This window comes from Indicator indicator, chromosome 33 (genome assembly GCF_027791375.1).
Source record: "Indicator indicator isolate 239-I01 chromosome 33, UM_Iind_1.1, whole genome shotgun sequence".
Taxonomy (NCBI): domain Eukaryota; kingdom Metazoa; phylum Chordata; class Aves; order Piciformes; family Indicatoridae; genus Indicator; species Indicator indicator.
In genome coordinates, this window is record NC_072042.1 from 6,366,887 (window position 1) to 6,380,142 (window position 13,256).

General features: G+C 55.6%; 1 protein-coding gene across 1 annotated transcript in view; it reads left to right on the plus strand.

Annotated features, from left to right (window-relative positions):
• The first annotated feature begins 1,522 nt into the window (after positions 1-1,522).
• The window catches only part of MAN1C1 (mannosidase alpha class 1C member 1), a 60,104-nt gene continuing 48,370 nt past the window's right edge, over positions 1,523-13,256 (plus strand). Inside the window, exon 1 of the mRNA XM_054395303.1 lies at positions 1,523-2,101. Within this exon, the coding sequence (XP_054251278.1) occupies positions 1,523-2,101 (579 nt within the window). The remainder of the gene's footprint in view (positions 2,102-13,256) is intronic.

Here is a 13,256-nt window from a genome sequence, read left to right on the forward strand (position 1 = left end):
CCGGGGGGTCCCCGTCCACGGGGAGGGAGGGAAAAAGGCGGGGCAGGGAGGAGGAGGAGGTGGGGAGGGAAAAGCTGAGGCCTCTAAGTAGCTTGATACAGTTAGGTACTTCTCTGCTCGATGCTTGGATGGGCAGGAGAGAGGAGCTGCTCCCTGGAGATTCCGGGGGGCAGCCGGCCAGCCTCGTCTTCCTCCTAATTTAAGGGGCACTTGTGAGCGCTGACAGCAGCGAGAGGTGCTCGCCTGCGAGATGCGCTAGCAGGACTGAGAAGACTTTGCTCCCTGTAGGACGCGGGGTGGCTTGGATTTGTCAGAGGGGTGAGTAACCAGGGCTGGGGGTAGGAAAGCGTCTGCCCGGCGGCTGTGACGGCGTCTGGGGGACAGCGCCTGTCCTGCCCGTAGAGCAGGGTTGGCTTGGGGATTGTAGGTACATCCTTGAAACGGTTCTTGCTTGATGAGAGTCGCCCTGCTTCTTTTCGTGGTGTGAAAGTTGGGCTCTGTCTCATCCGGCGCACCTAAGGAGAGGGATAGCTGAAGGGGGGGTGAACAACTTAACGGCGAGGCAGAGGATTTTGGGAGGAAAGGGAAATTTGCTGGGATCTATTTAGCAAAACTAAAATCCGTAGATTATTTTTCGTGACCTCTCATAGAACTTAGCCCTGGCCGAGCTTTCCGCATGGCTCGTTCGCAGCTCCATCGTCTCCAGAGCTCTGCAGGCGAAGGCGGCTCCCGGCAGCCTGGTGAGACGCGGGGCAGCCCTGTCCCTGTCTGTCTGGTCCCAGTCCCTGGTCCCTCTACCCCTCCCGGGGTTTTCCTCGCTCCTTGTCAGGGCGCGGATCCTAATCTCGGCCCCGGGTCTGCCCCGCCAGGAGAGCCTGGAGCCGTAGGGGATAGTGCGGGGCTGGGAGCTGCTCGCAGACTTGAGTTGATGGCAAGTCCGGAGAGAGAGAAACGAACAAGTGTGGCTGGAGCCGGGGGGCGGAACGGCTGGGGAGGCGTCAGAGCCTGCGGGACAATGGCTCAGAAAGCCGTCGGCCATCCGTCTGGATGTTGAACCAACGCTCTCTTATCTCTCCTCGCCTCGCAGAGATGCTGCAGCATGAACCTACCGCCTAGAGAAACCGGATCGCAGCTCCTCGGCACCGCTCCCTGAGCCAGCCCGACAGCAACCGCCCGGCCGCCAGCCTGCCCGGCGAGGACTGACACCGGGAGCTCCGGCGCTATGCGCTCGCCGCCGCCTTCATGCCGGCATTGGGGACTGTGAAGCGCCGCTCCGCGCCCTGCGAACCTCTCGGGCAAGGAGCCCGGGCAGCGGAGGGGCCCCGCGGCGGAGCCCGCTCCGGAGACATCCACGTGTGACCCGCCGGCGGTGCCCGGTGAAGGCTCCCGCTCCAGCCGGTGGTGCTGGGGGGCAGCCCTGAGCCTTTCGCCGCAGAAGCCAAAAGCAACTCCCAACCACCACCACCCCTCCCCTCTGCGGGGTGGCGGCGGAGCCCGCCCGGCGGCCGCGATCCGGTGCCCCATGGTGCTGCTGCGGAAGCTGCCGGGCATGCCGGGCTGGACGGCGGCGCTGGGGCTGCGGCTGCCGCAGAAGTTCCTGTTCCTGCTCTTCCTCTCGGGCCTGCTCACGCTGTGCTTCGGGGCCCTCTTCCTCCTGCCCGATTCCTCCCGTTTCAAGCGCCTTTTCCTGCCCCGCCGGGCCACCGCCTCCGCCACCTCCTCCTCATCTTCTTCCTCCGCCTCCTCATCCTCCGCCGCCTCCTCCTCCTCCACCCGCGACACCGACCTGCCCCGCAGCCCCCCGGCCGCCGCCGAGCCCCGGCACGCCAGCCCCGCCGCCCCCCGCCGCCTCCGGGAGAAGCTCCGCACCGCCGCCCGCATGGCCGCTCCGCCGGCCCACACCGCGCCGGGCTCCCGGCAGCAGGTGCAAGGGGGTGAGCGGCGAGCCCAGCCCGCTACCGGGGAGAGCCCAGCCCGGGAGACTAGAGCTCCGTTCCGCTTCGACTATGAGCGGTTCCGCCGGAGCCTCCGCCACCCGGTGCGGGGCCGGCGAGCTGGCGAGGACCCCGAGACCCGAGGCCGCAGGATGAAGATTAAAGAGGTGAGGAGACCACATACCACCGACACCTCCTCTCACAGCCATGTCTCTATCTCAGTCAGCCTTGTGGCCGTGTCCTCATCCTCCTCATAGCTGTGTCACCCCTCATCCCCCCTCAACCAACCCTCACTTCCCCTCATGGCCACGACCACCCTCAGTCAACCTTCAGCCTCCCTTCACAGCCATGTCCTCCCTCATCCCCCCTCAATCAGCATTCACCTCCCCTCTTAGCTTTGTCCTCCCCTCTGTCACCCCTTAATCAGCTCCCATCCTCTCCTCACAGCCCTGTCCCCCCTCAATCAGCCCTCACCTCCCCTCAGGTCCATGCCCCCACCTCAGTCAGCCTTTGCCATTTCTCTCCTCATTGCCCCCACACTCCTCACCCACCCCTCACCTTCCCAGCCTTGCCCTGATTTCCCATACATGCTCCTCACACCTCCCTTTCTTCCCCAATGACAGGAATTGGGGGGTGTCCCTTTTCCTGGGGGGGGGTGTCCCTTTTCCTGGGGGGTGTCCTGCAGCAGAGCCTGATGCCTACGAAGTGCCAGCGGGGCGCACGTGGCTGTCGGTGTCTGCACACACACCTCCCACCGGGGAGGAAATGTCAGGGCAGCCTGCTAGGGTGTGACTAGAAATTCTAAAGAGCTGAAATTAAACAGAGGGGAAATTTCATCTTGGTTATTAGGAGAAGAAACCAACAACTTGCTTGGCAGGAGGTGTGTGTGGTTGTGCAAGAGCCTCCCTCCCTGTGGTATCGGCACAAGGCTGGCTGCTTTGCACAGAAGCTGATAGATGATGAAACTTGTGCCTGGTCCATGGGGATGGAGGGTTGGGATGTGTCCTTGCACTAGCTGGGGGGGAGGAGGAGGCATGAGGCTGACTGGCCCTGGGAGTTGTTTTGTTGCTTACTCCAAGTGGAGCTGGCTGAGGACTTGTTACCTACCAACAGCGACCTGAAGGCAGCCTTCCTGTGGACCCCACCCAGCCTGGGTAACCTCTCTGAGCCTGGGTGGCCTCACAGGTGGGGTTAGAGGGGTGTGAAGCAGAGGGGGGAGATTTGGCCTGGTGCCTAGAGGCTGTGCATGGAAGCCTGGCAGGCTCACAGTCGTTGCAGAGCAGTCTGTGACCTAGTTAGCCAAGAGCTATGGATTGTGTGTAGCACTCGATTGTGTTTGTCAGATCTTTTGCTATGATGGATAACCAACCTGGAGTGAATTTTTGTCCAGTAAGCAGTGCCAGTAAGTGAAAGGCACTGATTTAATTAAGCAGAGTATAAATTTCCTGGTTTGATTTTCTTTCTTTTTTTCTTTTTTTTTTTTTTCCTCCTTTGCTCTCAGAGGTGCAGGCATTCAGCAAAGATGCTGCCCTGGGTTGAGCAGAGAGCAGCCCACTGAGGGTTTCCATCCACTCTAAACCAGTATTGCTAAAACAGCTTTTGAAAGCTCCCCTCCCAGTATCTCCCTCAGCCATCCAAACAAAGGCTGCACCACTGCTGAAGCTCCAACTTCACCCAGAAACCAAACACAACCTGCCCAGGGTGCTGAGTGTCTGTATGATCCCAGATCCTTTCCTTCTGCATCTCAGCTGCAGAAGATGCCAGCACCCAGCCCTCTGCTGAGGTACAGAGCCCCACATCCCTGGATGGCCCCAGATCCCTGGGGAATCACCCAGCTTTCTACTCCCTACTACCACAGTCAGTGTGGAAAGCTGGTGGAACCCAGGCCTTTATTTGTAGTTAATTATTTTTTTTTAATATAGGGTTATTGCAAGTTGTATAGATCCAGCCCCATCTGCTCCTCACAGCCATAATCAGTGCTGGGAAGCAGAGCTGGGATTTTCAAGGATGAGAATCCGTAACTACTGGGTTTATGCTGACAGCTAATTACTCTTCAAACAGAGCCCTTATTCCTTAAAAGTGCCTAAACTCTTATTTATTCAGAGAGAGAGAGAGAAAGAGGAGCAAACATATTGCTGAGATATGAGGCTGAACGTGCCAAAAAAAAAACCAAAAACAACCAAACAACCAAGGGCTGGTGGTGTAGCTTTGTGGAGGAGATAAGGTGTGTCCCTTCCTTTGCAGATCAAAAACACATGAAGGAAACAACTCAGGAGAGGTTAGGAGACAAATGTTGTAGAAAAAAAAAAAAAAAGAGAAGCTGATAGGTGGGGGGAAAAAATAAACAACCAAACAAAACCAACCCAATGGCAAGGAAGAAATAAGTCCTGATGCCAGCAGAGGCAGGCAGTGAGTTTGTTGGCTGGTTTGAGGTGCTGTGTGCACAGCAGCAAGTAATTTTCTGTCCTTCTTCCAGAGCTGGAAGCCCTGGGAGTTGCTAAAGTGTGTTCCATACTCTCCTGGTACTCAGAGTTTTGGGTGGTTTGTGGTTTTTTTACCTTCACAAGGCCATTCTCAGATGTAAGCAGCTGTGTAGCAGGGAGGGTGGATGTGGAGGGGATATACTGATTTTTTTTTTTTTTTTTTTTAGTAGTATTTTTTTCCCTCCTCCTCCTCAGTCTGCCAGAGCCTAGATGAAAGCCAAGAGAAAGAACTGGTGCATGAGCAAAGGTTAGGGCTGATGCCCAATGTAGAGACTTGGAAGTTAATCTTTTCTCACAGGACCCTTGAATCCAAGCAGCAGTCCAAGCTGATGCCTGCCCTTTACCACCCAGGCCCTAGGCTTCTTGATGCTGCAGCCAAGGAGGAGGGTGGTGTCCTTAGCTCCTTGGCTGTTATGTGTGGAAAGTTTCAGCTAATGTGGTCCTGCTTCACTTCTTCTGCTTAAAATTTAGTCTTACCCAGAGCATGAAACCCACCATGGTGGTGTCTCCCCCTTCTCTGCTGTGTGGGAAAGCTCTGACCCATGCTGGGGACACCAGAGCTGTTTGCAGATGAAGGGACCTGGTTGGGGTGTATCAGCTTCACTCCCCCCTGTGCTGTGGGTGCTGTTTCTAGCAGTGCAGGGAGGCAAAGAGGTGGATTAGCAAATTGAAAGGGTGCCTGGAAGTCTGTTAAAAGAAGCAATTGCTGCAGGGAGCTGAGCTGAGGTGTGCCTTGCTGCTTTGCACTGGTGGGCAGCTCAGCAGGGTGGCAAACTTCTTCAGCTGGCTCAATTTACCTTTCTGAAGCCAAGCCAAGAAGCTGTTTTCTCCTGAGAAGGGAAAAAGAGAGAGCACCTGTGCTGCACAGCCTGCTCGCTGCTAAAGGTTGGTGGTCACCTGGAGAGCTGCCTGGCACCTGCTGCTGTGGGCAGCTGAGCTCTGTGGGCACTCTGACCTTTGGAAGAGAACTGCAATAAAACCCAAATAACAACCTCCCTGTGCTGCAGGTTGGGGAATTTAAAAGGGCCTGGGATTATGAATCTCTTAAAGTGCCCCCTGAGAGCTGTGGTGGTTCTGTAACCGATCGGTCACGCCTGGCTTCAGGGAGCAGCTGGTTCTTAACCTGTGCCAAGTGCTGATCCCTGATGTTCAGCAGGAAAAAGCAAGGGGAGAAGTGATTGTAGTCAGAAAGTTGGCTGCAGCAACGCCTCAGTGGGGTGCTGGATTTATTTTGCTCTCAACGATTTCCAGATCAAATTGGCTCAGTGCAAAGTCAAAATGATTTCCCCCTTTGCCTGCCTCAGATCTGGGGAAATCAGCCCCTGTGGCTGCTGCCTTTTGCATCATAACCAGCAGCAAAAATCTTGCTGTTGGAGCTGAGCTGACAGTTCTGCTGATGATGGATGAAGCAAAACAGACTGCTGTCTGCTCTGCTGTTGCTGTGCTGGGTCTCAGAGGTAGGGACGTGGTGGGGGAGAGAGAGAAGAGCATTTATCTTAAAGTGTGTTTGTACCAACCCTACTAATGCCACCTGAGGCTTCAGGACAGCCACTGTGACCAGCTGGACCAGGAGGTGTCCATCAGTGACATTAGAGGAGTTAGAGCTTACTCCCAGTTGTGAGAGGTGAGGAAAATGTGAACAGTGAAAGAGATTTTGTGGTTCTTCTTGGCCTCTTTGGATACAAAAAGTAAGTTTCCTTGCCTGATGTCTGAGAATGCCTAATGCTGGACCCTGGCAGGGTCTTTTGTCCCATTCAGGCAGTCTGCAGCTGGGATTGTCCCTCTGGGTTTGACACGTGCTCCTTTCCTCTGGATGAGCAGTACTGAAGCCAGTTTGCTTTGCAGTGCAGTTCTCTTCATGCTGCCTTTTCTTCCTGCCTCCACCTTCATTTGCCTTCCCCTTGCTGTCTGCTGGCCTCTTTCAGCACAGCTCTGAAGAGGTGTTTGCCTTTGAAAATCAGACCCCTGGGGAATCAAGGCCATCAGAGTCCTGTACTCAGTTAGTCTGCATCACTCTGCAGCCTGGCAGGCACCTTTTGAGGCAGATCAGGCTTTTAAGCACAAACATCTCAACAGTTTGTCACTAAAAGATAATTGGGAAGGACCAGGGAACATTATCAGCAGCTCAGCTTTTGTGCAGAGTGAGTTGGTGCTGGTGACTGAGTTCCTTTTGTGTGGTTTTGGCAGCCCTGAGCAGTGATCCCCTCTGCAGTGAGAGAGGTGCTTGGGGCAGGGTTGTTGGGGGGCAGAGAGGTGCTTGGGGCAGGGTTGTGGGGAGCTGAGGGCTGTCTGGGGGCAGAGAGGTGCTTGGAGCAGGGTTGTTGGGGAGCAGAGAGTGCTTGGGGCAGAGCTGTTTTGGGGGCAGATAGGTGTTTGGGGCAGGGTTGTTGGGGAGCAGAGGTGCTTGGGGCAGGGTTGTGGGGAGCAGAGGTGCTTGGGGCAGGGTTGTTGGGGAGCAGAGGTGCTTGGGGCAGGGTTGTTGGGAGCAGAGGTGCTTGGGGCAGGGTTGTTGGGAGCAGAGGTGCTTGGGGCAGGGTTGTTGGGGAGCAGAGGTGCTTGGGGCAGGGTTGTGGGGAGCAGAGGTGCTTGGGGCAGGGTTGTTGGGGAGCAGAGGGCTGTCTGGGGGGCAGAGAGGTGCTTGGGGCAGGGTTGTTGGGGAGCAGAGGGCTGTCTGGGGGGCAGAGAGGTGCTTGGGGCAGGGTTGTTGGGGAGCAGAGGTGCTTGGGGCAGGGTTGTGGGGAGCAGAGGTGCTTGGGGCAGGGTTGTGGGGAGCAGAGGTGCTTGGGGCAGGGTTGTTGGGGAGCAGAGGGCTGTCTGGGGGGCAGGGTTGTGGGGAGCAGAGGTGCTTGGGGCAGGGTTGTTGGGGAGCAGAGGTGCTTGGGGCAGGGTTGTGGGGAGCAGAGGTGCTTGGGGCAGGGTTGTTGGGGAGCAGAGGTGCTTGGGGCAGGGTTGTTGGGGAGCAGAGGTGCTTGGGGCAGGGTTGTGGGGAGCAGAGGTGCTTGGGGCAGGGTTGTGGGGAGCAGAGGTGCTTGGGGCAGGGTTGCTGGGGAGCAGAGGTGCTTGGGGCAGGGTTGCTGGGGAGCAGAGGTGCTTGGGGCAGGGTTGTGGGGAGCAGAGGTGCTTGGGGCAGGGTTGTTGGGGAGCAGAGGGCTGTCTGGGGGGCAGGGTTGTGGGGAGCAGAGGTGCTTGGGGCAGGGTTGTTGGGGAGCAGAGGGCTGTCTGGGGGGCAGGGAGCTGTTGGGGCAGAGCCGGAGTAGTGCTGCCTGTTCTCCCTCCTGAATTTGTGCCGCAGCCCTGACCCCTGCTGGGAGAGGAGCCTGGGCTGAGGCTGTATCCTCTCCCAGCCCTTTGTGGACACCAGTGGCTGTGCTCAGGGGGTTTTACCTGGGTGCTGAAGTGAAATCAGCAGGGGGAGAGCAGGGCTCCTCCCAGCTCTCTGTCGGAGTTTCCATCGGTGCAGTGCTGTGACCACGTTACCAGCTGTCCTGAGCCCTCTCAGTTCTGAACCTCAGTATAAAGGTTTCCAACATCTCCCTTTTGCTCCTTCCACATGGAGAAAGTGCCTTTTATTTTTTTTTCCCTGTAATCTGGGGATGAGCAGTGGCTACAAGCAGATGCTGTAATCCGCCGGTGGCTTCGGTACGTGAGCAGCACCACGCCGCAGTCCTGGGGGGGAGGGCACCTCCCTTGGGCACATCTTTCTCCCTGAGACCCCTGGAAAACATCTAATCCTTCATGCAGATGGAAATCCAGTGCCTTCCAACAGGCCCCATTTGGATGTTGGGGTGAAGAAAGTGGTTTTTAGGCAGGTGCTCTGATCGCCTGGAAGGATCCGCTAGGAGCAGGCTGGTGTGGTGTGAGCAGAGCAGGAGCCTCTCTCTGGGGCAGAAATACCTCTGCAGTGAGAGAATTTCTCTGCACTTGGAAGCACTGGCTGGCTCCAGGCTTGCTGGAATTTTCCTTCACTCCATGTTCCTCCTCCTGCCTTTATTTACTGAACCTGTGGCAAAGGGAAGCTCTGCTCTGCAGATCCCACGGATGGGGCAGGCTGTGTGGCTTTTTGCTTCCTTAGCCTCTGCTGGGTTCCAGCAAGCACAACTCAGACCTGATGTGCCTCAGCCTCTTCCAGCTGCAGGGTGTGCAGCTGACTGACCCAAACCATCTTTGTTCTGTTGGCATAGTGCAGGAGTGTGGAAGATCCTTCACATGCTGTCACCTGGGCTGTGCTGTGGTTGTCCTAGAGGTGCCAGCAACCCCTTGGTGCCCACTTATGTTTCTGGAGCTGGGGGTGCTTTGGAATTTGGAAGGGCTGTGTGATTTGAAGACCTTGGTTCCTGTCTTCAACCTGTAGCCCTGCAAGCACTTGTTCCACACCAGCTGCCTTTGGTGAGAGTTCATAAACTGCAGCTTAAAGACCAGGCACAACTCACACCCAACAGCAGAGCTGGGGCAGTGTGGACCCCTCCAGGCAGGTTACAGATAATGACTGACTGCAAAGGCTGCTGTGGGGAAATGAGCTTGCAGGACACACACAGAGGGACTCCACCTTGCTGGATTCCTTCAGTAAATGCACAGAAGCTCTTTAAAAGCTCTCAGATAGGAGGAGAAATGGTTTAGCAGCTGGAGCCTGGCTGCAGCAGGTCAGCAGCATCCTGCTGTGACCACACTCCTGGAGAAGAGGCTGAGGGGAGACCTTCTGGCTCTCTGCAGCTCCCTGAAAGGAGGTTGCAGTGAGTGAGGGTTGGTCTCTTCTGCCTAGTACCAAGTGACAGAAGGAGAGGAAATGGTTTGAAACCGTGCTACGGGAGGGTTAGGTTGGACACGAGGAACAATTTGCTCACTGCAGGAGTGGTCAGGGTTTGGAACAGGCTGCCCAGGGAGGTGGTGGAGTCCCCATCCCTGGAGATGTTTAAAACCTGTGGCCATGGCACTGTGGGACATGGTTTGGTGGCCAGGGTGGTGCTGGGTTGCTGGTTGGACTGGGTGATCTTGGAGGTCTTTTCCAACCAAAACAACTCCGTGGTTCCATGGTTTAGTTCTGAGTGTGACACTGAGCTGAAGCTGTCAGAGGGAGAGAGCAGGGAAGAGCTCTTTCACTTCATTGGTGGGAAGAGGAACTCTGTGCTCAGAGCATCTGAATTTTCAACCTGAGGAAGAAAGGGAGCAAATTTACATCCCCCCAGACAAGTTCTTTCCCCTGCCTGCTGTGAGTGGCTCTGGCAGGAGGAGTGAGCACGCTCCCATGATCACTGTGGCTGCTGCCTGGCCCCGTGGTGCTTCAGCTCATCAGATGACACAGTGCCTTGGAAGGGCTCCAGGGGAGCTGTCCTGGGCACTGCTGTCCATCAGCCGTGCATAATGTGAGTGCATTGTGCAGGAGGGACCCACACCACTGTAGGAGAGAGAGAGAGCACAGTGGCAGTGCTGAGGGACTGGAGGATAAACAGCCTCCATTTGTGGGATGCTGCTGGTTTGGGCTCTTAGTAAAGGGGGCAGAGCACCTACAGGCATCTGCTGGAGAGAGTTGAACAGAGGATGATGAAGGGACTTCAACATCTGCCCCATGAAGAAAGGCTGAGAGCCCTGGGGCTGTTTAGTCTGGAGAAGAGAAGGCTGAGAGGGATCTGATCAATGTCTGCCAGTAGCTGAGGGGTGGGTGTCAGGGTGCCAGGCTCTTTGCAGGGGTGCCCAGTGACAGGACAAGGAGCAGTGGGGACAGGCTGGGACACAAGAAGTCCTACCTCAGCATGAGGAGAAACTTTGCTGTGGGGGTGCTGGAGGCCTGGAGCAGGCTGCCCAGAGAAGTTGTGGAGTTTCCTTCTCTGGAGACTTTCCAAACCCCCCCTGGATGTGTTCCTGTGTGAGCTGCCCTGGGTGACCCTGCCCTGGCAGGGGGTTTGGACTGGATCTCTGGAGGTCCCTTCTCACCTCTGCCATTCTTTAGAACAGGACCCTTGGTCCTGGGTTGTGCTCCCAGCAGCAGACTCATCCTGTTGCTGTTTGGAACCAGCAGCACCTGTGTGAAGCAGGCACAGTTTGAATCCCTAAGCCAAGAAGTTAATCTTTGGCAGAAGTGTTTCCTCTCGGGCACTGCAGCCTTGCCTGGCAGGATCCTGCTGGAGCAGAAGTAAAGGCAGGAGGCTAAACTGAAGTCACTTCAGTGCATTCCTTTTGCATCTTCTTATCTTGACAGCCAAGATGCAGTCCCTGATGCCTCTATCTGCTGTGTACTGTAAGCAAAGGAGAGGCCTCAGCCGTGTTTGAGGAGGGGAAACTGTGCTCCTTCAGGCTCCCTCCTTCCCTTGGCAGCCAGACAGTGCAGCCTCACTTTCTAGGAACAGCTGTCCTGTGTCCTCATCCCCTGTGCATCCTCCCAGCCCCCTCATGCAGTTTGTGGCTTTCCTCAGCCTTGGGTTTGTGTCACCCAGCCCTGCCTGTTGGGATCTGTTGCTCTTCTCAGTGTTCCCTCTCGGCAGTGATCCAGCTCTGGGTGCTGGGTACCCAGCTCTCAGCAGGCTGGGGCTGAGCAGGGCAGGTGCTTGTGCTGCTCCTCTGCCTCCAGTGAGGGTCTCTCCACCATTCTGCTGGCAGTTTGCACTGAACTCCAGTTCCTTTGTGACCTTTCCCCTCTGTCAAACTCGATTGAAGCTTTCCAGCTCAGGAGTTAGCAGGGAGGGGACAGTGGAGCAGAGAACAGTTCTCAGGCTTCTCTGAGCTAATTGTTCTGATGGTGGTGACTGAGTGAGAGCCAGGAACTCGTTAGCTCTCCTCTGGCCTCCAACACTTCTATTGCATGGCCACAGAGCTGTCGTCATCCTTCTCTCTCTGTTTGTTAGTCAGGAGAGTGACAGCCTAGGAGCAAGGCTGCAAAGAGACATCCTGCAGCCTCCCATCGTGGCAACAGCAGCTGCAGAGGATGAGGAGGTAGGGTGAAGCTATGTATTCAGTGCATCCCTGAGAGCTGTTCCTTGCTTCAGAGGGAGTTAGTGACAGAGCTGCCCCTTATGAATGGAGCAGGATGGCTCTGCAGAGTGCCTGTGCTGAGAGCTGGAGCTGTGTTGGTAATGTCTGAGCAGGCAGTGCTGGGAGCAGGGCTCCTGCTCTAATCGTGTTAAGATGATTTCCCTGGGCAGGGAGGAGAGTGCAGAGCCCTGTACTTCACACAGTAACAAAAGATAATTATCATGTAATCACTTTGCAGCCAGCCCCAAACCCTCCTGCTGCCTGGGGTTAGCCAGCCCAGCTCTGCAAATAAAATACTTCCAGTGCAAATGGGATTTGTTTTCTGCCTCTTCTTCCATCTGAGCCTCCACATCTGGCTGGAGTTCTGGAGGAGTGCCCTGAATCTGTGCTGGTGGTTCAGCAGGGTGCTGGATGAACCCTAGCAAACCCTTGCTTGGTTTCTGGTGCTGGTCTGGCTTTGAAGGCAGCACTGATGGGGTGTGACTTTCTCCAGTGATAGGACTTAGGGGGGATGGAGCCACACTAGAAGTGAGGAGATTCAGATTGGATGTTAGAAAGAAGTTCTTCCCCAGGAGGGTGGTGAGAGACTGGCACAGGTTGCCCAGGGAGGTGGTGGAAGCCTCATCCCTGGAGGCTTTTAAGGCCAGGCTGGATGTGGCTGTGAGCAACCTGATGTGGTGTGAGGTGTCCCTGCCCATGCAGGGGGATTGGATCTGAGCCTTGAGGTCCCTTCCAACCCTAACAATTCTGTGATTGATTTTTGCAAGGCAGCTCCTTGGCTGGTGTGGGATAAAGCAGTGGGCAGTTGTCTTCTGCTGCTTTCATTTCTGGATTTCAAAGAAAGGCAATTTTGAGTTGAATCTTAGGGTGAAATTGGCTGAGTGGGACAAGGTGGAAGCTTGGTGCTGAAGCCTTGAAAGGAAATGTGGCCAGAGCAGTCCTGTGGGAGCCACTTCTACAGTGGTGTGGCCATGGAGTCTGTGACCTAGGAGGTGCATCCTGTCCCTAATGCTGATGAACGTTTGTGGTTCTTTACTTTTTACCCAGATTCCCTAACTTGCCTTTTCCTGCTTTGTTCTTTCAGCAGTTTATTCATCACTGTTGTGTAACAGCTGCCTAGTGTGGTGCTGGGATGGTGCCAAGGCCATGGTCCCTCTCCTGATGGCAGGTCAGGCAGAATGAGAGCAAGTCCCCTGTGTCCTGCCAGCTGAACTCTAACACGGGTCTCACATCCACCCTACCAACTTCATTCTTATCAAAGCTGCAGTGTTTACAACCTGATTTACTGTTGACTGAGGGACCCTTGGAAGAGTTTGTCAGCCTCTGGCTAACAGATTTGCTGCTGCAGCCCTGGAGCTCCCTCCTGTAATGCTTTTGTAAGGTGGCGACTCTGAAGCCAGGCTCTCGGGAGGCTGTGAAGCAGTTTCTTGTGTCTCTTATTAGCTATTACCTTTGATAAATTATTGGGCTAATCTCTGCTGACTGCTTAATGCTTGACAATTGCTCAGTGCCTCTCTTCAGAAGCCCAAATCACAAGCAACTCTGGAAAGGGGAGAGGAGGGAGAGCACAGCACTGCTCCGGTCTGTCCCTCCAAGCAAGGACTACAAAGACAGATGGGGAGCAGGTGAAGCAGCAAGAAATCATTAAACTAAACTCATCCTCCCAGATCTCTCCTGTTAAGCCATCCAAGTGTGAGATGCAGCACGAGGTGTGCTGGCAGTTCTTGATTTCCCTCTTTTCTCCTGCTCCAGCATTTGGGCTGAGACAGTTTCCAGGCAGATGCTGCTCCTGCTCCCTGTGTCTGCTCTCGCAGTGCAGAACAGGAGCGGTGCAGGACAGCTCCTGGCTTAGTGTTGCTTTCCCCTCCCCCCCTCC